Source organism: Neopelma chrysocephalum, unplaced genomic scaffold (assembly GCF_003984885.1).
Source record: "Neopelma chrysocephalum unplaced genomic scaffold, ASM398488v2 Primary Assembly neopelma1_74, whole genome shotgun sequence".
NCBI classification, from domain to species: Eukaryota; Metazoa; Chordata; class Aves; order Passeriformes; family Pipridae; genus Neopelma; species Neopelma chrysocephalum.
Window position 1 is genome coordinate 10,421,230 of NW_020897735.1, and position 25,653 is coordinate 10,446,882.

Below are 25,653 nucleotides of genomic sequence, written 5' to 3' on the forward strand. Positions count from 1 at the left end.
AGCATCTGAAGTTCCTCAGAATTCGCACACAAAGTGTCGCTCAGGAGAGAAAACTTTATGTATGTTCTGTATTACCATGTTGCTTTGAAAAGTTCAGGGCACAGTGCTAATCGAAATTTGGAGAGTGGATACTCATTCTCTGAAATATACCATGTTTATCCTTTCTTGAAGAACATATAAAAAGTTAAAATAATATTAAAATAATTATCCAGAAAATTGTGTCTAATACTAAGTGAATCAAAGACCGATCTTAACGATTCTGTGATTTTTAACAAACCCCTTCATTAAAGTAGCATCTACCATTAGAGTTAGTGTTGAAGTTAGCAACAGCGGGGCCTCCGCTGTGGGTAGCCCTTATTTTGGGGGTTTTGTTATGCAGTAGTCAGGGATGGACCCTCACCCCCTCCCTTTTTTTTCTTTTTTGTTCCCCAAGTAGGTCTTGGTGTAATTCTTGAGAGGAGAATAATTAGACCAGAGGTTTTATGTTACCATCCTACCAGGAATATGGAGTAATTATTCTGAAACAGGTATATTCTCTTCTTTGTTATTGGGGTAGAATTCAGCCTTTTGTGCTGTGTCCGTTCAGCTTTGAGAGGTAGCTCATAAACAACTTTTAATATGTATTTTAATTACTTAGAAGAGGTAAATTTATTGGATGTGGAGTATGTGTTATGTAGGAGTTGAAAATATAGAAACAGTAGAAAGAAAGACTGGGATGTTTGCACATTTGTAACCCTCTGAAGTAGGTATACTACACTGGTGATACCTCTATAGCAGTCCCAGAATTTTAGAATAAAACCCTCTCACCCTGTCGTTTTCTATGTAAACACTGAGTTTGACATTTAGTTTTCCATTTGTTGTACTGGTTGCTTTGGCAACTAATAAATAGTTTGTGCTAAGTGCATTAGCAGCCAATCATTCTGTGGAAATGAGGATTGTCTAATCCTTGTGCAAGTTCTTGGTCATTGCTTCATGTGCAGTGTCTGCTTTTCTTACACAGGACTTAAGGTAGAAATGGAAGAACTAAGTTTTCTTTACATAAATTTACAGACTGTCCAGGAAACTTTGCTCTTTCATTTCTAATATCTTCCTCTGTGATACTTTCCAGACAAATTTTTACAAGTCATTGGAGTATTTTTCAAACAAATTAATACCAGACAAATCTGTGGGATTCACATGTTATCAACCACTAAATCCAACCAGAATTAATGTACTTGGACTTTTTCTTAGTATACCAAAGGTCCACCAAAATTGTAGAAGAATTTTCTATCAAAACTAATATAAAGTTTTCAAGGAGAGAATGATCATGCTCAGTTTTTAATTTGATCACTTTCTATTACTTTCTGTGACTTCCTTATCAAAAAGTCTAATGTCCTAATTCATTGATGCTTATTTTAACTACCAAGCTGTTACTCCCAAGGAATGCTATGAACATACAAAACAGCCAGAGGATTCGGGGCTTTCCTGTGCTGTTTTTTGGGGGTTTAGTTGTTTTTGGTTTTTTTGGTTTTGACTCTTTTTTCACAGCAGTCACCCAAAATAGTTTTTCTGTAAGAAGTTGGGGTTTTTTTATGAATTGGTTAATGTATTTGGTTGAACCCAAACTTCACAGTTTCCCCGCAGCTATGCTCTCACAATGGGTATGTCTTCACTGCCAATCTGGATGTCACCCAAGCCCATACACTGCCCTGCAGATCCAACTGCAAAAAAAGTCAACATTTTTGCTGAAGTGCAACTCTTGGGTTTTGCATGACACCTGAAATCAAAACTATTACTTCTACCCAGGAAGCATTTGAAGGAATTAGACTCAGGTGTGCAGTCAGAAGGACCTGTGTGTGTGTGTGAGAGAGCTTTTGGGGAGCTTGGGGGAGCGCAGAGAGGTGCAGCCAAGGACTCAGATTCTTGTTCTTAGTTTGCTCTTGTCTGAGAAGCAGCCATAGCAAACAAGTCTCTTACACGTTCTATGCGTTAGTAGGCTTTCATTGAATTGTAAAGCAATACTCTGAAAATTAAAACTGTTCTTTTACAATAGCTATCATTCTAGATTTAATTTTTGGGTGTCATTTTTGATTCTGTGCACAAAATTCTTCTTAAGTTCTTTATTGTGTGTTTTGTAAGTAGGTCTTTCTCTTTGAAAGTTTTAATTATCACCCACTGACTTTGGTTACAATGGAAACAGAACAGTAAAAATTTACACCGAAGATTTAACTAGAGAGTCTGTGACTTGGAATGTCTTTATTAAGTTTTAGAAACAGAGCTGGCAAGTATCAGTTTTATTTCTTAGCTGCTCACCAGAAAATAGTGAATAGTTGAGACTGTTTTACTTTCCTGAAAAATCCCTCAGTTCTTCATCATATAATATGCAACTCATTTTCAGTTTTCTGTTTGCATGTCTAGTACTGGTTTATTGATAGCTTTTTACTGGAGAAAAATTGTGAACTGTAACTCCCTCACTCTGTTGCTTTTTTTAAAACCTCTGGAGACTGTAAATGTTCACATGTTTTACTGAAGGATTGCAAAAGTAATGTTCATTTATAACATTTGAAGGATTATTCATGGAAAAATTATGCAAAGGAAAAAACAGTGAGATCCTTTGGGATATGTGTAAACTTTTCCAAATGTTCTTGCCATAGATCTCAGAACTGCACTCAGCTCACTCTGATGAAGTTGTCTCACGTTCCCTAAGACAAACAAATTTTTAATAATGTTTTAATATTTTTATAAATTTTTTTTGTGCATGTCAGCATAATCTTGAAAATGATGCTGAGAAATAATGAAAACCAAACTAACCCTTGTTCATGCCAGCTGACTGGAAAATCCTACTAAGAGTGCTTTGTCTCCATGAAAGGCAAAATAACAGAATAGCAATCATGGTAACAGTATGCACTAGGAGTGGAGCCAGGAGAGTAAAGAGGAGAGTTAGCAGTAGCAGATGACTTCACTTATTGGAAAAAAGGGGCAAAATAACTCCATCTCAAATGAATTTAAATATTTGAATTTTGTTATCAGCAGTATTGGGCATAGCTTCCCCAGCTAATTGCTCAACAGTCTGGTATGTCCATGAACATCCCTTGGTGCAGTTTTCATCAGTATCTCACCACTTATCCTCGTTGGCATCCTTCTTGGCACGGGCTCTCTTTGTCTCTTACCCCTTTACAGAAATGGGGTCATCTCCCCTCTGCCCCTTAACTCATGCTGACACTCTCTGTACCCCACACTTGCTGCCCTGAGAGTGCCCAGCAGCACAGATCCTGCCTGACAGAGCTTCAAAATTCACCATTCTTCTTTGTAAACATTTGGCAGCAGAGCAGATGCAAAGACTTTGTAAAGGTTTTTAAGTTCAGATTCTTTTTATCTTAGCAAGGGTTAACAGAGCCAAACTGTATATCTTTCCCTCTCTTGCCTTGGAGATGAGAAGATGCAGAACTACATTGAGTATGAATTAGAGTAAGTTGCAGAATCACAGAATGGGTTGGGTTGGAAGGGACCACAGTGGGTCATCTGGTCCAACCTCCCTGCTCCAGAAGGGTCATCCCAGAGCACATGGCACAGGGTTGTGTCCAGGTGGTTCTTGAACGTCTCCAGTGTGGGAGACTCCATATCTTCTCTGGGCAACCTGTTCCAGTGGTTGGTCAACCCAGGCCCATTTCCTCCTTTCCCAGGACTGTTACAAGTAGTTTTGGTTGCCATATATAATAGTAAGGAAGCCAGGCTGTTAGCTTAAGCTGTAAGGCTCTTCTGCCTATTTCCACAAATTCTGTCACCCTTGACACATTTCACCTTAAGCCAGGCAGTATTTTTACATGAACTGAAGTGTTGTTTCCTAGTACTATTTTCAATCTGAGATGTGCAGTCCTTTTAGATATACGACTTGATTTTTAAGTAATTGGTTTTTTAACAAACCTTTTCTGTTCTGAAGCTATCCAGGTAATAAAAGCTCTTTCTTAAATCAAGTTATAATGATCAAACTTTAAATATTTTTGTGTTGCATTCATATTGCTGGAATTCATATTACTCCATGCTCCCCAAGCGGGGTGTCTAATTTGAAAAAAAAGGGAGTGTAGAGTGAAACCTCTCAAACAGTTCTTTTCTTTCTTGATGTGTTAATCCTTTTAGGTTATAATAGCGATAACATTTGAACTTACCTCAAGTCAAATCCAGCTAACTTTGATTTTGTAATGGCTTGATTGTGTAAGCACTGGACTTGTTATTTTGCTGTTCTTTCTCTAGGTAAAGTAGTTTTGATGCAGTCTCAGGCTTTGTGTCAATATCAATGTTTTAGAATCAAAGTCATCAAATAGTCTTACTGCTTTCAGCTCTGTGACTCTCCACAGTGAGAAACTTAAACCTTTAAACTATTATGTATTACCAAATTTAACAGTTATTTTTACACGTGGCACAGGGTCTGTGTGAAAAAGCACTGCACTGTACTGGTATTCATTTAGGGCTGTGCCTTAAGATACTCTTTCAGAGGCTGTAGTTTCAGCAGTTTGTTAAACATAATGATTCTGTATCACTCAGTGAACTTAGAAGAACTTAATGTCATACACTTAAAGAACTTAATGCAAATTGGGATTTAGAACTGGCACTAGAAAGACCTGAAGGACACAGCAGGAAGCAATATAAAAATGAACAAATCTTACAGCTAATTTAAGGGACAAGCCTTGGAGTAGCCACTGTTTATGCTGAGTTTCAGATTAAACTCTTACTGACAAATGCTCATAATTTTCAGGGAAATTCTTTTTCAGTTGCCACTATCTTCATGCTGGGTCTCAGTTCCAATATATTTTAAGCTTCTTAGCTGGTAATAAACAGCTCAGTAGTTCTAATTCTACTGTTCACAAATTGAAAGGTATCTGATGGAAAGGCACTACAAACAAAGCATGTAGAGTGAACTCCTCTTTGGGAACCTAGTCCATCAGAAGGACTGGAGGTTTTCAAACTTAAGAGCTTAAAATTGTTTCTGAAACTTCTGAATGCATTTGTTTTGTCTCTGCATAAATTTTAAAAATTTAATGAAAACTTGCGGTAAAAGACTTCAGTGAAATATATATTTTTGCTATTAATGTGGCAGATAAGATTTTTAGACCTAACAATGAAATATGAATCCATACACTTTTTACACTAAACTAGGCATCACATAATTTTGCTCAGATTCATCCTTTTTCTATTCTAACTTGTGCTTAGCCTCCATGGTAGAAGAGGAAGATGAACTCTGTTGGTTTCAGGGAAGAAGCTTCCAATATCATATTATGGCCCAAATGCATAAAAGTTTTAGTTGAAAATACAGCAGAACATTGTACTTGGCCCTTTCCAGTCTCCCAAGTGTGTGTCACTGATTGAATCTCTGGATCAAGTAATGATTGAAAGTGCATTTTTTAATGTGGTCATGTGGCCATTTAGCATAAGACCTTCTCTGAAGCCACAAATGCCAGTGACTGGTGCTACTGGTGTCATTTTTCACATGTGTGTAGCAAAGACAGGCAGACGAAAATATCATATATGACTTGGTGTATAGGAATAAGGTAGAAAACAGGATTAAGAACTGTTTTTTCTTTTTGTTCTCCTACTAAATTGATGACCCAATGAGTGAACTTACTGAAGTTTCCTCTAATGAGCTTGTTCCTCCTCTGTTGCTAGAAGCAGTTTCCTATTTTTGTTTGTCCTGAGGCTCCCTTCATTATTAATTAAACAGCACCATGAACAGTTTGCTCAAATGTGCAGAACACTGTGGATTAAATTTTTCCCCTTACTGCTAGGGGAAAAACCTTTACAATTCTTCGTAGTTATGACCCAGTTTGTGGTGAAATTCCAGAGTCTAGGCTATGGGGAAATAAAAATACAAGTAACTTGTAATTAATTTTTATACTTCATACAACTTGATACAGTGGGTATGGATAGTAAAGCATCTTGTGTTTATTTGTGTATTATTTTTTGCCTCTCACTGGGAAAAACTCACTGCTGGTTCTCCTATTTCTTCTTATGTCTCATGAATCCTCCGTTCAAGGCAGAAGAAGTTGTTAAATAAATTCTGTGCTTGGGGAGAGATGGAGTAGCCTATATAACAGATAGAAACATGGAATATCTCAAGTTGGGAGGGACCTATAAGAATCACTGAGTCCAACTTCCTACTCCTTACAGGGCTACATAAAACTAAATTATATCACTAAGAGTGTTGTCCAGACGCACCTTGTACTCTGACAGGTTTGGTGCTGCTTCTCTGGGAAGCCTCATCCAGTCAGTGACCACTCTCTCAGAGCCATTTCTGTTGAAGGTGTACTTTCACATCCTGTTGTCAAACTGTGCCCTGTGATGTTGAGGGTTTGTTTTATTTTTTTTTCTTCTGTTCCAGTTTATCACTTACTTGAGGTCAGACACTTCTGTAAAGATTCTGAGGATAATTGCATGTGTTTTTTCACGTCACAAAGTTTCTCTTAAAGGGCTGTGGTTAGAGGTCAGAAGCTGACTAAGCTGAGGTTGCTGGAGCCTCCAAGAAGTGATTCTTTTAATGTAGAAGAAAGTCTGTTCTGCTGCTAGCTGGGCTGTACCAAGGAGAAAGATATGGGGCAGGCAGCCATTTTCATGACCACTTTCATCACAAGCACCAGTGCCATAACTATGTGTTTAAAAGTGAAATCTCAAGCCAAGAATAGCATTGCATTTACTGAGAAAGGTGATGGGTTGTGTTGCTCTCCACTGTATGGCAAAGTTCACTGCCAGCCTTTTGTGAACAGGATCAAGGAACTGGAACAAGAACATTTCATCCATGTTTTCTATGAGGCCTCATAAAATCTGTAAAATGAGTGTAAGAATGATTGCAGTGAGACAACTCTAGGGCTCATAGATGACTGAGAAGTAATGCATTTGTCTGGCCATTAGATAAATGAAAAGCCTCTGCTTTCTCTTACATGCTCAAGCTATGAGTCAGTATGAGCAGATTGTTTAGAGTTTATTCACAACATGAAGTTGTGAACAAAATTCAAAACATGTGTGAACATTCCTGCTCACACCCGAAGTACAAACTGACTTCATGGTTCTACATATTACACTTTGGCACATCCAACTGTTGTAAGGATGCCAAGATTTTTTGTAGTTCATTGTTAAAAGTATGAGCAAAACTGTAAAAAACTACTTTCAGAGAGTTCAAGCGTATAGAGATGAATTTATAACAAAAATGGATGGGGTAACCCTAATGTTCAAGACACAATGCTTCAGAAATGGTACCTTTGGGTTATCTGTAACAATTCATTTTAAACATACAGCCCACAAAATTTCTGGGGTTTGCACCAGTTCAGTGTTAAATGATCTCTGTCTTTTAGGTCCATCCGACATGTCAGCAATTGTGAAATTCAGCAGGAGACCCACGTGTCCTGATGCCTCAGTAGCAGCAAGTTTCCCTACGCCTCCTGTGCCAAGGCACCGGAAGAGTCACAGCCTGGGGAACAAGTACGTGCTCCCAGCTATCTCAGCTTGGGCAGTTTAATGCATCACAAATGTTTAAGATAGCAGCAGAACAGGTGGTATTCCCTTTCTTGTACTGCACCAGTGCTTCAGGCTTTACTGTGTATTCTCTGGGTTTTCTCTTGACACTTTGTTATTTTTGCTGACTTTTTCTTGTTATTCTCTGCTGGTGCCAGGCATTGGCAGTACTTGAAAGCTGCATATCCACTTTGGTCTATGGATTCCTGTTGTGCATAACTGATATTTGTTTTCTTTTGTTTTTTAAACATCTTGCTGATACATCTAAGGAAGCTTACTAGCTTGGTACACCTTATTTAGGAAAGTTGTGACCTTTTGCACTGTTTTACCTGGGTGCTATGGATAAGAAACATTTTTCTCTATCATTTACCTAGCTAAGTGAGAGCACCTGCTCCCCAATTAAGGTTTCAGCATCTACCAAATTTCACAATTAAGGGGTTAGGGGAAGAGAAGTTCATGTGACTTGTCCCAGGTCACGGAGCGATGGTGTGTTAGTTCAGCTTAGTGAAAGACCACTAAGCAGTGACTTAGCTGGATTCTCCTTTTTCTACTTTTGCTGCCACCAAGGTGTTCAGGTTTTGTACAGAGGAGTCAAAAAACTTAAAACTTCCCAGCTGCAGAAATTTAATAATTGTTATTGACAAAGAGCAATAAAATCTGAAACTTGTATTGGTAGTCAAGGAGCATCTGTACAGTAAATGGTACCATTTAATTGCCTGCTTGTTAATATCCTGCTGATGAGGCAGAGGCTGAGTGGAAATACTGTGAGCCAAGGGTGGCTGTTGGATGACATAAGAGGGTTTTCATGTTCTTCTCTTCCTCCCTGTTCCAGTATGATGTGTCAGCTGAGCGTCGTGGAGAGCAAAAGCGCCACCTTCCCGACAGAGCGGCCACGGCACCTGCTGGATGACAGTGTCCTGGAGTGTCACAGCCCCGCGCGCGGCCACACGCCCAGCCTGCGCCTCGCCAACGGCCTCTCCAGAGGTACCAGCACCCTACCCTGTCCCAGGGCACTGGAGACTCACAGGGATACCCAAAAGTAGGGAATTAGGAAGGTCAGTAGCAACCATGCAAAGACTGATTGCTTTCATGGAAGAAGGTCGATCAGAACTGCTGCCCAGATACCTGTTGACATTACCCCAGCTTTCTTCAGTTGCCCACTGATGGTTTTGGTAAAAGTGACACGAAGGAGGATTAGTTTTGTAGATGCTTGGTTTGTGACACAAAGTGTTTGTCAGACTTCACCAGGGAAAAAGCAGGATATATATTTTGAAACCTGCCTTTTCACAAAGAAAACTTTAATTTTAACTATATGTTTTAGAAGATGGGAGAGTAGTTTAGCTGTGCTTTCTGAGACTTCAGAAGAAATGTAAAATGCACACATTATGATATTATAATTAATAAAACAACTATTATAATATCAACAGTGATCAAGAATCTGTTCTAAGCATGAGAAAGCCACTTTTTAAGTGACTCAGGTTATTTCTAGAATGGGAAATAGACTGTGAAAGATAGAACATTACTTGACCAAGAGTTAGACACTGAGGTTATCTTTGCTCTTCTGAAATACAGGCACAGCTCACTGTGCTAAAACTGAGCATTAGAAAATCAGTCCTGGGCAAATTAAAACTATGAGCTAAATAGTTGTGCCAGGAAAGGAGGGACAAATTGGTCATAGGATTAGAGGAGAAACAGGAACTGTTGCAATGAATGCCATCATATTTATTTGTCATGACTCCTAGCAGCAGCATACAGCTAACCTATCCTCTGTTACAGGTGGCTTGCTTATTGAAAATAAACAATGATATAATGTCTAATAACTTTAATCAACTTACAGATGTTGTGGTAGAAATATTGTCTTACAAAGGAACTGGATTTTATGTTCCTGAAGTGCTCAACTTCTGAAGGAAAAACAGCAAAATGAAAATTAAAGCATCATGTAGATGTCTGGTATTTAAACACAGCAGTAATGCGAGTTATCAGTGAGATATTGTAAATGGGGAGGCTCATGTTAAACCTCTTCCAGCTAAAGATTTTACCATGAACTCTAAACACTTCAACTTCGAAACATGACTTGAGTAAGCAATGTCCATGGTACTGTATAAAGAGTATTCTGGTGATCCATATACATTGGCTTTGTATTTTCCCATGGGTGGTTTTCTTACTCCTTCTCTGTACTACTCTCTTTCTAGATAGCAGTGAAAGCTCAGAATTTAGTGAGGAGCTGCCGTCAGGGCTTGAAAGGTGAGTTAGTCTTCATGTACACTCACTGAGCACTCTGCAGACTTAGCTAAGAAATTCGCAAATGGTCCCTGACATAAGTAAGCCCTAAATCAATAGTTATTTTTATCAAATTATTATAGTTAGGAAAACAATGGCAAACTTTTTAAAATAAAGCACTGTAAAGGTTTTGTGTTTTTCTTCCCATGGACCTGAAAAGATTGGAAGCTATCTTTGTCATGTTTACCAAACCCTAATTGTTGCAGTTTCAGACTAGAATTTCCCTCATCAGATATTTGCATTCACAAACAGGGGTCGTTTATATGCCACACTGGGGCCTAACTGGAAGGTACCGATCCGGAATTCTCCTAGAAGTCGAAGCTGTGTCTACAGGTACAGTTTGGGTTCTGCCTTGCTCCGTGTATGGTGCTAAATCCATTTGGGTCTCTACACTTTCCTAGAAGCATAATGTATTTTGTGTCCAGATGTCTTTGTATGACCATAACACCTCACAGGAGTCTCCCCTTCCTGCTTGTAAAAATTCCTGTTAATGCTAAAGCAGGTATATGGCCCATTCAGATGAAATTCAGTTTAGCTATTGATTTAACTTGTTATGTAGCTATTGATTTAACTCATTATGTCTGGATTCCGTTTTGCAGAAAACTAGGCTATATTTAGGGGTTTATGACATTAGAGAAGCAGGTTTGTCATGAAGGCCATCTTTGCCTCCTGTAAAAAGTAATGATGTTAGAAGGATACTTTTTTGACCTTTTCTCACAATCTATTTCCTGATTTGCAGGACAGCTACCCATAGCATCTGTTTGTGTCAGAAATCTGTAGTATGAAGTGTTTATTTTGTACAGTAAAGAGGTGTTACCTTGAACCCTGAGTAAGAGAGGGAATATCTGCAATGGCATATGTAGCAGGCACTCCCAATGTTGCTAGTCATTAAGACGTGGACTTTTCAGGAGCAGGTAATCCATTTACAGACCAAAGAGAGGTGACATGGAAAATTGTAGGTAGTTTGAAGGATAAAAATCATTGTTTGCATCCATACCAGACGTGGACTTGGTAAATTCTGTGGCAGTGGGAGATGAAGGTGGTATGTATGAACAGTAAAGAAAATAGGGCCCTCAAACGGTATTCTGCAAACACTGTGATTTAGTTGGAGTTTAAATCCAGTCAAATTTTATTTTGTATAAATTAGTTTGCTTCAGCCATTGTAGAAATATTGATATAATGTGTAAATGTAATTACACCTGCTTTACCTGAGCCGGTAATGTCTGGTAGCAGCACAAGTTAGAAGTTAGACAGGAATAAAAACACATACATTATAAATTAGTAAAGGAATACATTTTAGAATGGTATTTAAGCTATTATACCTGTTTCTGGAAAATACTCTCTTAACATGACCATGGTAGATTTGTTTCAAAAACGTATACAGGCTAGAAATATAAATGTAAGGAGATAAAAATGTGAAAAGCCTAATAAATCCACAAAGAAGAATTAGTCCCTAAAATACATTTCTTATGTTTGTCCACCATCAGGCAATTCTAATGCTTGTGTTCATTCTTCCATTTCTGGGATCTTCTACTGCCTCCATCAGAAATACAGAACTGGCCAGAATGCACATTAGCACAGAGCAGGCGAGTCTGTGCGATGGGGGAAGATGCCCCTGCCAGCTGGAAGGGCTGTGCTTGTCGAGGGGTGATTATGTATGTCACCTGCACCAGCATGTGCTCATACTCATTTGGGGACAGAATAGTTTTCTTTCATAGCTGAAAGGTAGATCATACATGTCCTTTTCCTTGTATTCATTATTAGACATGATTTAGTTGGCTCTGATAAACCTCATCGGTGCATATGAGAACATAAGTGTTGTGATTACATGGCAGTGAAGAGAGCACAGATAATTCTAACAGATCATCAGATACCAATCAGTGTTTAGTTGAGATATTGTTTATGACTTTGCATTTCGAACTTTGCCTGTACTTGGGCTCTTCAGTTGTAGCTCTTTCTCACTGTTGTATATGGGAAGCTCTGTGTTCATCCTGGAAAAGCAAAAAAAATGTTAATCACTGTACAGTAAATTATTTGGCATTTTTATATGTAGTTTTCCAATTAGCCAAGGTAGTTTAATTTAATTTAAAATTACATTTGTGGGAGCTCCTATTAACAAAATTTTAAGCTGTAAATTTTCAGAAATCCAGATAATTTCTGTAATTTACTGGAATAAAAAAAGAAAATTGCTTGTTTTGCCTTTGACTTTGGGCTTCAGTACGTATTCTATTTTTTTTTTCATATCTAAGCCCTCAGAGTAGAACCTTTTGTTGATTTGCTATTTTGCAAAAATCCTGGTTCCTATTTGATAGCTAGGTTGGGAAAATATTCCAGAGTCAAGTGTCAGATGATATAATATATGTAATGCAGTGCAGGACAGATATATTTAGAGCTAAATTATATTGCTTACTTCTTGTCCTTATTTCCTCAAATATACAGAGCAATGTTTTGTCTTTCCAGCCCAACAGGCACCTGCAGCTGCACAGCAGGTGGTTCCACAGGAGTCATTACCATGGAAGGGCCATTAAGAAGAAAAACACTGCTCAAAGAAGGCAAGAAACCTACTGTAAGTGATTCTAATTGTAATTTTTCCTATGACTCTAATTCAGTAGTGGCTGGTTTAATTTTCAGGATTAGATTAAACCTGCAGCTTGATAACATGCAAAACAATGTTTTTATCAATTGTAAAGTAATTTTCTGATCAAAGTTACAACCAGGTTATAACAAGGTTGTAACCTTTGTGTGTCATTTGATCTGCAGCAGTTTTGCTTCTCCCTGCATTTGCAAATCATGTCTCTGGCTGTAAGAGCAGGGCAGGGGCGAGCAGCTGTGTAACCAGCAGGTATTGTTGTGAGGGCAAAAATAAATCTTGTGGCACTGCCTGACGACCCAGAGCATCCTGATATTGTCCAGCTAAATAACCCTGACAAAGGTAAATGTTGCAGGATGGGCATTGTCTACTTTGTCTGCAGTGTATTGCTGTGACAGGAAATAAGGTAATCTCTGTTAATGAGTTTGTAGATTACAGAACTTGCAGTGGCAGTCTCATAAAAGACTAAAGAGGGAGATCTTCAATACAGAATTTTCAAAGAAGAGTACAAATGCAATTGAACATATTTTTACAGTATACTGTGGTACTTCTGTGGTATCGCATTGAAATGGAAAGGCTGCAGGGCATCCACCCGTAGCACAAAAGTTATGGCAATTCATACTTAACCTAAAGTCATGGGTTTCACATGGTTCTAGTCCTGTGCATTTGGTAATTTTTTTGTTTTCTGTAGAGTTGATTGATATGTTTTACATGCAACTCTACTGTTCAGAGCTAAAAGATTTGAAGAATTGCAGAGTTGTCATCTCAATAAATTTTATTGATCAAAAGTCTGAGATCTGTCCAGTAGAAGGCAACACACTATTTTGCTCTGAAACAATCAGTCCTGATGCTTTTATGAGATACCCAACTTAGATGGATTGTATTCACAGCCAGCCGTCCAAATTTAGGTAGCTGGGCTGATTTACACCAGAAGACACTTTTTATCTAACTCTCCATTCCTTGCTTCCGAAATTACCTTTGGTAGCACTGGGACTTGCTTGTGAATCGATTTTTGAGATGTTAGAGATATGCAGAGTTTTTCCTTATTTTTTTTCCTTTCTGATTCAGCTCTCCTCGTGGACTAGATACTGGGTTATGCTTTCAGGATCAACTCTTCTGTACTTTGGAGCAAAATCTTTAAGAGGCACTGAAAGAAAACATGTAAGCTTTAAATTTATTCTAAACCCCAGAATTGGATATGCATAAGCAGATATGGAAGGGTGTTGGAAGTGTACTTTCTGTTCTGGGCTAAAGCATATGTTTGCACAACTTTTACAGTCAAAAGTTAATCCCTGCTACAGTCTCAACTGTGATTGACTTGTCTGTCTCTTCCAGTATAAATCTACACCTGGGAAAAAGGTTTCCATTGTGGGCTGGATGGTGGCACTGCCTGACGACCCAGAGCATCCTGATATTTTCCAGCTAAATAACCCTGACAAAGGTAGATATTGCAGGATAGACATTGTCTGCTTTAATTTCTGTGACAGGAAGTAGATTAGTGTCTCTTAATGAGTTTGTAGGTTACAGAACTTGCAGAGTTGCACTTATTTAATAAGACTGAAGACGGAGATTTTCAATACAGAATTTTCAAGGGAGGGTACAAATTAAATTGAACATATTTCTACAATAGGCTGTGGTACTTCTGTAGTGCCTACAGAGGTATTGCTTTATCTTGACAGTTACTGCAAGTTTTGCAGAAAATCCCCAACCGGTGAAAGATTGCAGCATGTCTGTGTGTCCACATACTCTCATCTCCAAGTTTCTGAATAGCTTCCTTAAAATCAGTCAGTATCAAATCTTGACTTAAATTAGGGCCAATTAAAATATCAAACCATTTACCAAAATAAGCCTTTTAAGTAATTATTAAATACTTTTTAATAATTAATTTTGAGGTGCCATAATTCTTTTCCCATGATTAAACTTGAAAAACTTCAAAAGACAAGATAGCCCCCTGCAGTTATATTGCACTTCAAGTGGTTACTTACAGATTTTTGAGACTTCTTTCACTTTTCATGGTTTTGGCTTTGGTGCTGGATATGGATTTGCATCTACTGTATGAAGTGCATGATTGCAGGAAACAATTTGCATGAGGACATTGAAGAAAGCTAAGTTTAGAAATAAGAAAAACTTCCTAAGAAGTCTTAATGAAAAGAAGCCGGGGTTAAATTAGATGTGACCTAAGTGGTCTTTTCTGTGACTATAATTTGGCCTTTCTGCCTGTGAGACTGTATATGGTTCTCACACTTGCTTCAACAAGGATTGTTGGATAAACATGCCTCACATGGGCTCTGTTATATGAACAGCATCATATCTGAGCATTTGAGGTGCAAATTAATTTAACAGTTTACTTCAGGACTTTGGCTTCTGCACAGAAATCAGAATCCCGTGGAACTACATGTCTGCAAATTTAGAGCCTTTGATTTTCTTATTTTTGTAGGCAATGTTTACAAGTTCCAGACTGGCTCAAGGTTTCATGCAATATTATGGCATAAGCATTTGGATGACGCATGCAAAAGCAACAGGCCTCAGGTAAGGTTGTGAAACTTATTTCTACCCACTTTTTCATGTTTTACAGAAAATCCTTACTAGAAAAAGTACCTCTTTTCAATCTCTGTGCACACGCAGTTCTGTGGGGACAGACATAATTATTTAAAATTACAGAATTCCCACCAAATCAGGATTTGTGCAGATCTCACTATAGGTTTGGTTTCCTTAACAGCATAAAACTTCTACTCTCAATTGCTTCAAGCAAGGTAACATCTCTTCTTCAGAAGGGGCTTTCGCATGGAAGCAACTATTCTAGGATGGACTTGATGATCTTAGCAATCTGTCTCAAACTTCATGATTCTATGAGTAATTTGCATTCTCTTCCAGGTACCTGCTAATCTAATGTCATTTGAATAATTTGCTCTCCTACCTGGCGCGACTTCAAGTGCCAAACTGAAGAAACAGGTTATTGTTCTCTGAGGAGGAAGAGGAGGATGGTTTTCCTGACATGAGCCAGCCACAAATATGTCAGCACTTTCCTATGTAACTTGATTCTGGCATAGCTTTTAAAAGCAGAAAGTGAATGTTGTCCCTAGGACCAGATATAGTCTCATGCACTGAGTGAAAGCAGACAAGTTAGGTGGACAGAAGATTAATCCTGACTCCTGCAGGATTCTAGAGCCCTCAACTATTTGTGGTCAGAGACTGCATGAACTGATATTTGACCACAAACTGAGCATCGTATCTTCTGCCTATTCTTTTTTAAATGGTTCTTTTTATTGTTAAGCTGCTTTGTGTGACTGAAGAATATTTGGCCCATGTTGGGTTTCAATTCTTTCTAATGCACAGAATGATTGACAGTGTTAACTTGCTGCAAAGTGTCAATTAGAATAGAAAATTGTGGAACAACATTTTTATAATCTAAGTGCACTGAGTTGCTTGGCAAAGTGGCTGCCTCAAATTTTGTATCAAATCTCTGGACGATTGTGCTGTTCACATTTGAGCTATTTGGGAAAAATGTATTTTGGCATAGGACAGCTGGATTTGGTTTTATTCAGTTATTTTACTCAGAAATGCCCTAACAATGGATTTAAGGCTGTTTAAATTTGCATTGTGCTAAAGTTTGTCTTTCATTCTCTTACTAAAGGCGTAGTTGCTTACAAGTTTGGTTTTTTTAATTCAGTCTGAATGTTGTTCATCTTAAATACCTTGGTAGGGAGGCAGGTAATCAGATGTTATGTATCACGTGGCCCAAGGTCCTCAGAATGATTCCATATCATTGTTCCCACTCTGTCTTTCTGTGGATGACTTGGCTCCACTCAATTCCAGTTGCAATTTTAGGACATTAGTACTGGCAGATGGTACTGCTATTATGAAATCATGATGGCAGTGAAAGCTAGGGAAGACTGTCTAACAATGGAGCAAATACAAAGAAGCCTCCCCATCAGTGTCCAGAGAACAAAAAAAGAAAAAGCATACACCTGAGCCTTCTCTGAAGGAACTGTCCTGACATCACTGTGTCCCTGCTGTGCCCTTGCACTCCTGCACTCAGAATCTGTCTCTGTTCGTATGGTAAGTTCATCACTTCTTCTGTTTGAAATTCTTTTGCCATGAGGCATCAGTATTCAGACTTCATCAATCACCAGAAACCTCTTCTGAGTTTCCCAAGATTGTATAGAGGAGAAATTGGCAAGCCAAGCCTGTAGCTTACAAACCAAGAACAACGTGGAAGTTAGTTTAAGTGAACAGAACAAGCTCCCTGGCACTAGCAGGATGTATTCTGTGGAGTTGCATGATTTTCTAAATTTTTGTTTTGAAACTTCTCTAAAAACAACAACAACTGCAATACCTGTACTGTTAAATGTAGGCTAAAAGTTTTGTTCTTTTAAGAGTTCACGTTACAATCCTGAAAGCCTAATACATACCAGCTTTTCAAGAAAATCAGTTTCTGATGACAACTGCACTTAGATCCTGGGACATGTGAAAGTGTATGTAAAGTGGACATAGTTTATTTGATAGTTCAGGAGATGTGTGAAAAGAGTGAGAATGCAAAATATGTCTATACCATTTTTTCTCTTTTTTTGCTAAGTTAAGACAACTTTGAACTGGGTATCTGCAGGGGCAGAACATCGAATGCCATTAGAGATGGTGTAGAAGCTTTTGAATGCGGTAATATCCTGTCACCAGTAAATGACTTCAGACTGTAAGAATATGATATGGCCTGAATTATTCTGCACCTGTGGACTTTTGTGATTAGTTATCAATGAGATTACTCACGTGCATAGCCTTTTTAATGACTGTGCCACCTATGACTGACCATGTATCCTGTGTGCTGTCAGTATTCATAGTGTTTGAACAGTGCAGAACAGTGACCAAAATGATGACACGTGAACCAAAACAGAACTGTTCAAGTTAAGAGGGTTTTTTTAAGTTACTAGTAGCCCTTTCCCCTTAAAAGGGAATGACCTGATCTGTCTTCAATATAAGCTAAATTTAAAATCAATCACTTATTAGCATAAAGTGTACACATACATTAGAAGCATGTAAATACTTTTTCATTTCTAATGTGTAAGTGAACACAATGAGGGCTTGAGAGATTTTTTCCAGCATATTGCAATGGAAATAAACTAATGGATGTTGTAACAATTTTCAGTTATGTTTAACAAGCCTCCTTGGAAAGAACAGCAACTGCTGACTGATATGGTAGCAATAGAATGAGCCTGTACTCGCTTAGAATTGAATGGCTTTTAGAATTTAAGGGTCTCTGAAGTGTTACATATGTTATTGTATGTACAAGAGGTAGAGTGTTCTAGCCTTCAGAAATACACTTCTACTCAAAATTACAAGCCATGGAGCTTGCTGGAGAAGTTACAAAAGTGTCCATTTTCACTTGCTTGTAAAACAGATTCCCAACTAGAAAGGAAGCAGCTTTGGCTCAAACTATGATGGGCCACCAAACAGTGTGGCATGAATGAAAGGCAGTATTTAGCAATGATTCTTATACTCAGTCATTTGTCACTGTCAGAAGATGAAACTGTGGAAAAATTAAACCCTTCAGTCTGACTCAATATTCAAACTCAGATCGTACTCAGAACCTTGTAATTTGGAAATATGTCAAAAGTACTTTGAATTCCCTCACACGACTGTCATTTGAATGTAAAAAGCGTTATACAGAAGAAAGATGAACGTAGCAAATAGTAGTTTTACACGATAGTCCGATTAATGTTTTCAGTATAGCACAGTTGTGAAATTGCTGCACAGTATTGAAACATTCAGATTGATGGCAGTGTAAGAATACTACTAAACCATCTTAAACCAACTTTAAATTACTTTTTAAGGATGAAAAGGTCTGCCGCTGCTGATTAGAGATTTTATGGTGTCATTTGGTACCATTTGCTGTTATCTGGTACTTTTATGGTTAATTGAAAGCTGCTATTGAAATACACTATATTGCCTGTCAGGACTGATTATTACAGCATTTGCACAAAAAATACCACAAACCATACAAGTTTTTCTCCATCAGAGAGAGAATAACTGCAATAGTTACGTAAAAGTAAACATTATGCCATAATTACTGTTTTCAGAATTGTGAAGATATAAAAACTGTAGGTAGTATTATTTATTTAACGTGCAATTTTTATGTAATTCAGTGCCAAAATGCATGTTTTTCCAAATAGCACAAAAACGAGGCAAAGAAACTGGTTTTCAAATTGCGACTTACTTGTCACATTATAATGTAAACCAATTTCAACATTTTCGTTTGTTTTGTGTGAAAACTGTTGCACTATTTTTGGCTGTATTTTCTAGCAGTCCACTGCATGCCATTTGTGTAAAGGATTCTTTCTATAGTTTTTGTGAACTGTCTCACCCATAAGAACCCTGGCATTGGAATCTAGGTTTTTGGCAAAGTATTTTGTTACCTCAGTCTTGTATCAAGTTGCTGTGTTTTTCAGTTTGTTACATTGATAATGATTGTTTCATTAATTAAATACTTTAATGTAAAAAAAATTCGTTTACTTCAACAGCAGTTGGATTTGGTTGTAAGTTTAAAAATGTGCAGAGTATGTATGCTGTTAACAATAAAATATTCAGAAAAAGAATAGTAGAGGTACAGAAGGAACATTTTAGCTCAAAGGCAGCAATCATGTTTTATTTGTGAATGGATGGTAATACAGTGTAACAGATTTTATAGTGCATAGCGTGTAGCCATTTAATAGTATAAATACACAGAATCAAAATTTCTGAGATAAAATTGAAAAACCCTCCAAATTTTCAGTTTCTTCAAGTGGGATTTGGAAAGTCCAAAGAAGCAGAGACAAACCTAAATTTCTTGGCACTTAAACTCAGCAAATTTGCAGATCACATCAAGCTGAGGATGCAGTGACACATCTGAGGGACGGGGCCATCCAGAGGGACTGGACGAGCTCAAGCAGTGGCTGAGGCTGACATATTTCTGATGAACAGACTGAGAGCAACCCTGAGGAGGACTTAGGGGTGCTGGTGGGTAAGAGGCTGGACATGCCCCAGCCACATGTGCTGGCACCCAGAAACTCACCATGTGCTGGGCTGATCCCACAGCATGGGCAGCAGGCGAGGAGAGGATTCTGCCTCTCTGCCCTGCTCAGGTGAGACCCCACTCGCAGTGCTGCCTCCAGCTCTGGAGTCCTTGGTATAGGAAAGACATGGACCTGCTGCAGCGGGTCCAGAGAAGAGCCACAAAAATTACCCTAGGGCTGGAGCACCTCTGCTGTAAGGAAAGGAGGAGACGGTTGGAACTGTTTAGCCTGGAGAAGAGAAGGCACCAAGGAGACCTTATTGCCACCTTTCAAGTACTTCAAGGGGGCTTATAAGAAAGATGGGGACAGACTTTTTAGTAGGGCCTGTAGTGATAAGAGAAGGGATAATGGTTTAAAACTAGAAGGTTGATTCAGACTAGATATAAGGAAGAAACTTTTTGTGATGAGGTTAGTGAAAAACTGGGTTGGTTGGCCAGAGAGATGGTGGCTCCCCACATCCCTGGAAGTGTTCAAGGTCAGGTTGGATGGGGCTCTGAGCAACCTGATCTAGTGGAAAGTGTGCCTGCCCATGGTAAGGGACTTTGACTATGTGATCCAACTCAAACCATTCTATAATTTTATTATTCCATATTCAAGGTAAATAAGCTCCATATTATGACTGGCAATGAAGGTCCTTTAATTTCTGCAGAAACATAATTTCATTTGCCTGAGAGAGAAATTAAATGTTACCTAATGTGAAGATGAGAGCAAAATAAACTAATATAAAATTGCTATTTTTACAGCTAAAAAAGAAAGCATATATCCTTTCACTAAAATGGACTCCTTTTCCTGTTATACCCCAGAAACAGGAAGAGTGTTTAAAGACTCTTTTATTACTTGGTAGTCTTAAAAATAAGTTGGATCTAGACAATTTTCCTCCAGGTCATCTCCAGTGTTTAATTGTAAATATTTCATCAAGGAAGCATCAATAAGTGTGTCTCATACTTACCAAGTGGTTCTTTTCACTAATAGCATCAGTTAAAATGGAAAAATTGATTGGAATTATTCTCCTTCCCATAGGTAACAGGATAGAAAATACACAAAGGAAAGAAGGGGAAAAAGTTAGAAAGGAAAACCAACAGTCACAATATCCAAGACTGACATTGTTATGGAGTCAAATTGCAGGGGGAGAGAGGACTACTTTCTGCATTGCAGTTTTCACTATAAGGTAACATACTTTTGTCATACAACACCCAAAGATGAGTACTGAAGAGTTTATGAAATGTTCATTATGTCCAAGCCTCTTGTCTTGTAACCTGGGAGAGAAAAACCAAAAGAAGATATCAAATAACTTTGTTCCTCTGTTAGATGCCAGGCTGTGCTTAGGTGTGCAAGGAATGGCACTGGTAAATTGCATTTATTTTTCTTCTGAAATCGACAATGGTGTTGCGGTATTTCCATAGCTGTGACCTATTACTCTGGAGATTTGTTTATCAAATTTGGAGAATATACCAGACCTTTCCTTGGGGGGTGTGAAGAAAAAAAAAGGTCAAAGTTCACGTCTCAATAGACCTCAGAGGTAAGAGCAAGTCAGATAAGCACATTAGGAAGGATGAAAACACCCATTTTGCGTCAATTAAAACACAGTTGTGCTAAGGAAGTGCAGATAGTAATGAATTGGAGGAAGTATCTTTTGTATTTCTGGACTTCATCTGTAGCCATGTTCTTTCTGCCAGAAATCAGCTTTTCAGCTTCAAGGAAGAATAGGCTGGGGTGGGGGTTGGGTTGGGGTTAGGATGTGTTCCAATGATTACTTGCTTCAGACAATCCATGCTTTGGGTTTGCAAGCATGTTGTAACTGAATATAAAGCAAACAAGCAAGGTCAGAAAACAAATAGATTTCTTCTCACATACATATAGAGAAAAATCCATCAAATTCTACAGAATAAAAGTAGCAAATAACCAGCTAGATAAGTTATTTTAAGTATAATTTGTTAATTGACACCACTGTCCTTATAAAATAAAATAATTTCCGAACAAAAAGGAACACCTTAGAGCCCTGGAAACACTGAAAGTTATTTGCAACAAATGGTTACCATTTCTTGTAATAATACAAAACTACAAAATTGAGCCTGTCTGACATGAATACAATGAATATATTTGTTGAACATAATGTCATACTCTCTTGCAGGGCAAAGAGACAAAAAATGGAAAGCAAGGAAAGGGGCAACTAGCTGGTGCAGAAAGGCGAAGGTTTCAAAAAAACCCACAAAACAACACTTCCTTTTAGATTACGAGGTGTTCTTTGCTGCTTTCAAGTACAGCATACTTGGAAGTCCAACTAGTCCTGTCTGCATTGTTTAGCAGTGCAATTGTTTTAATTCTTTCAACAACGGGGAGAAGGGGAGGGAATAGTTTTTATTTCACCTACCAGCCTCCAAGAGGGTGCATTCGTAACTGCTGAGGAGACTTGATTTTCGAATCCTGAAGGTGAGTTTTTACGGGTTTTTTTTTCCCCTGCATATATTTATGGAAAAAGAGAGGTGATGTGGGACACACATAGACATGTTTGAACACAATTCACTCTTGGGCTTACACTGAACTGCTGACTTTGGCATGCACTATGAGGGGTGTAGGGCTCCAAGATCACCAAATGATGATTATGTTTGAATTTAAAACTTTTCTAAATTTGCTGAATTTTTTAACTGAGAGAAGGGGGAACAAGAGAAGAAAGGGCCTTAAGGCTGCGGGGAGGGGGCATTGATGTTTTTATTTTTCAGTTATTATTTTGTAAATCTTTCTCATGAGCTAATTTCCTTGCCTATGCTTTAAGATTAATGGCCCAAGTAATTCTTTGTGTTTTTAAGTGAACCCTTTGGTCTCCCTTCTTACCTATGTCTGAACTTCATTGTTTCTCTTTCACCTTTTACTAGGCAGAACAAACAGAAATTCTCAGTGAACTTTCTGTTTCCACAGAAACACTGGAAACTTGTCAGTGTACTTCGGGATGTTTTTTAATGTGGCCTCTCTCTAGTTAATTAACGATTAATGTAGCCACCAAGGAAAGCTGTGCCAGGAATGAGGGACATTGGTACGAAGTCCAATTGGCAGTGACCTGATTTTTTCCTCCAGTTATTTATACTGAGTCACAAAGAATCAGACTGAGACACCTCTTGCTGACTTCTGCTCTTCTTTCAGCTTAGTAAACTCCTGATATCACAATAGGGGCCAGGAGAAGAGCCCTCTTAGAATGGAAATTTCAATAAAGAAACTGGAAGTCAAAGGTGAGTACAGAAGTTTGGAGTAACCTCCATCTATGAGGTGACACAGTTGCTTTAGAAAAGGAGGAGTCCAGGCATGAACACAAGCCCTCTGGAAAATCCATATGCAATGGTGCCCAGGGCAAATTGATGCAGCTCTGGTGTTGTGGCACAGGTTTATGAAAGTAAATGTGAAGTCTTAATGGCGAAATACTTTTTCTAATAATTTTTTCGTTTTTCATAGTATTGGTGGTTTGGTGGTTTTCTGATATTCTTTTTTCTAAGTAACTGGCCCTTATTATAAGCATGTATGTTGAGGTTTTGCACCTCAGTTGAAAAATAAAATACCTTTTTAAAGCATTCTGTCAGGGCCCTGTGGGTACTAATTGCCATAATGGCCCTGACCAGCCCATCTGGCACACCCTCCATGAGCCCAGGATCCCATTTAAGCTCAGCTCTGGGCCTTCAGCCCGTGCCTGAGCTCTGCCCTTTAAGGCTCAGGCCCCACAGACCCTGAGGTCCAGGCCCTGACAGCAGGATGTCTCAGTTGTGGTTTTGCATTATCCCCTGGGGACCCTGAGGATCAGCTTCTCGGCTTGGCCTCAGACCTCTCTCATCCCACAGACTTGTTGTGGTCTTGGGTTCTGGGGGAGAGAAGGGAGTTGGCTGTGGCCTTGGCCATGGCCAGTCCTGCTCTCCTTGCCACAGTACCAAGAGAGTGGGTCCTGGTCCTGGGTCTTCTTCCCCGCCAGTTTCTTCCCTGTGAGTCCTAATAAGAGAAATAGCTAATAAAGCAGACAAATCCAGCTTGCTCCCCCCCAAAAAAATAAATATTTCTATTCTTTTGCATGTCTGCTCACCCAGTCTGCACCTTCATTTAAGTTAGTGTTTATGTTGGCTATTCATACAGGTCCACCGGCCAAGCAAGTGTTGACTCAAATTATATCCATCTACTATTTCAAACACCTGCTGTGCTAGATTAATTTAATGTGATCAAATACGAAGTTTTATTTTCTGGTCTCATAGCTGTGCACACAATTTTGTGTTGATTTTATAATTATAAAGCTAAAGAGATAATTTTGGCAGGACTAAGTTTACCAAAAGCTCCTCTGAAAAACACAAGGGGCTATTTAAGATGAAACACGTTAGGTTACAGTTGATCTAATGGGAAATGTTTAAATCCTGATCAGAGAAATCTCCAAGTCAAAGTTGTTTATCCTGAGAAAATGATAGAAACAGAAAGCAAGCTAATTTGCTGTACAGGAAGTTAACAGAGTCACGGGGTTTCCCCACAGACAGTCAAAAGCATTAGTACAATTGTAGAGGAAGCAGATGGGGAACACGCAAGGTTGTGAGGTCTCATTTCAGTGGAAGCAGAATTGGAGCACTGGAAAGCATGAAGTACTACACAATGAGGCTTGAAACTGTGAGTAAATATACTATCGTTTGATTCCTCTGATGTTCAGAAGTGCGTGATTTTGTGCGTTCTGGTGAAATATCAAGACTGCACATAACAAACACAAACTCCGGTTTTTTTCACTTTATGTAACAACTGAAAAATGCCGAGGTGTTGTCTTAACTATTCCAGGCAAAATGGGTGACAATGTTTTATAAAACTTCACTACAACAGTTATTAAAAGCAAGGTTCTTTTTTTGGTGTGTGAATAAGTTTCGCCAACTTTGTTCATATAACACACCTTGCAGTTAAACACTGTCTTCCGGTTTCTTCTCTGTACTGCAAGTAACCTAAGCAAACAGAGAAGGTCTGGAGTGGTTAATGTGTTTTAAAATTCCTCTTTTGAAGAGGAGAGATAGTTTGCAGTTTCTGAACACAGAAAATATTTTCTTCGATAACAGAGACCACAGCGATATCAGTCAAGTGGAAACAGTGCTCATTTGTTCCTTATTGGAATGCCATCCTATACGAAGTGAGGCTTTGACAATATATGTTCATTTGAACAAAGGAAGTACTAAGCAGTGCAATAAGTATCTCTTAAGTCCTCGTGTATAATCCTTTTTCAGAATGACAGTGGCTATTTCTGGTGAGAAACTATTGCTGTGACAATAGTTGAAATGCTGCATTTTTTAAAGATCCCATCTGAAAAAAGAGAAACTTAGTGTTTTAATCACCTGGTTCAGTGGATATCAGCTAATGGTTGCAGCCTGTGGATTCCAAAAGAAGTGACACAAGCCTGAACCCAAAATCATATTTCATATTTGGGAACTGATGCCATCCCTTTCTTGGAAAATTTGTGTATCACCTAATATCCCTTTAAACAGGTCAAAATGAAAGACAGAAATGGGATGATGCTCAGTAACCACCAGAGCTTACCAGAAATTAAACAGTTATTTGATGAGTAGGTTATTTAAACAGAGTATATGGATCTCTGTGTGTCTCTGTAGTTTGTATAGACTTCTAAATCCCTGTGTAAAAAGGACTTACTTGTTTCTTTAGTGTCCCTGTCTGTAAAGTTTTACTCACAGTCACCTTTCATGCCCTACAAAGCCCCTGGTTTCTAATTCAAATGCTAGTCTACTTTTTTTCCAGATCAATTGGATAATAATGCTGTTGGCATGCTAAAACTATTGATTGTTTGTTTGAAAACAAGTTATTGGGATGAATTTATATTGCCTAAATTGGGTAAGGTATACATACAAAAAGTGAAGAGAAACAATAGCAAAAGTTTGTTTGTACATAGTTCAAAAAGGAGCAGGAGATTGCTTCACCAAGGAGACGTGAGGGACAAGGGAACATTTGAGTGAACTTCCTGCTTTGCATAACTTGTACATAAAACTAAGATGAAGACTTCTGTGCAGAGGTATATACAGGAATTGCTCTCTTTATATTGGCTAGACAGTAGTGGTGTTCCAAAAGGTAAAGCATATTTTAAGATTTGGTCTTTATTGCAGGAAGACACTACTAGTTTTCTACTATTTCTTAAATCTTAAAAATGCAATTTTCCTGTAAGTTTCCCAGGCCTAATTTAACAAGAATTATTCAAGGCATATGGCTTCCTGCTGTAAGACTGATGGTTGAAAACATATTTCACCAGAACAGTGT

The 25,653-nt window shown here is 38.4% G+C and overlaps 1 protein-coding gene across 6 annotated transcripts in view; it reads left to right on the top strand.

Annotated features, from left to right (window-relative positions):
* Positions 1–25,653, top strand: part of RALGPS1 (Ral GEF with PH domain and SH3 binding motif 1) — a 98,189-nt gene that overhangs the window by 63,515 nt on the left and 9,021 nt on the right. For 3 of the 6 annotated variants that reach the window (XM_027688009.1, XM_027688011.1, XM_027688012.1), the window contains 9 exons: positions 7,320–7,446; positions 8,312–8,463; positions 9,672–9,723; positions 10,012–10,092; positions 12,220–12,325; positions 13,418–13,510; positions 13,685–13,790; positions 14,787–14,878; positions 15,224–18,956. In XM_027688009.1, coding sequence (XP_027543810.1) covers positions 7,320–7,446; positions 8,312–8,463; positions 9,672–9,723; positions 10,012–10,092; positions 12,220–12,325; positions 13,418–13,510; positions 13,685–13,790; positions 14,787–14,878; positions 15,224–15,253 — 839 coding nt within the window. In that variant the 3' untranslated portion in view covers positions 15,254–18,956. Of the gene's footprint in view, positions 1–7,319; positions 7,447–8,311; positions 8,464–9,671; positions 9,724–10,011; positions 10,093–12,219; positions 12,326–13,417; positions 13,511–13,684; positions 13,791–14,786; positions 14,879–15,223; positions 18,957–20,412; positions 21,823–22,530; positions 22,617–23,887; positions 24,019–25,653 lie in introns of those variants that run through there. The other 3 variants (XR_003534936.1, XR_003534934.1, XR_003534935.1) reach the window with 3 other exon arrangements.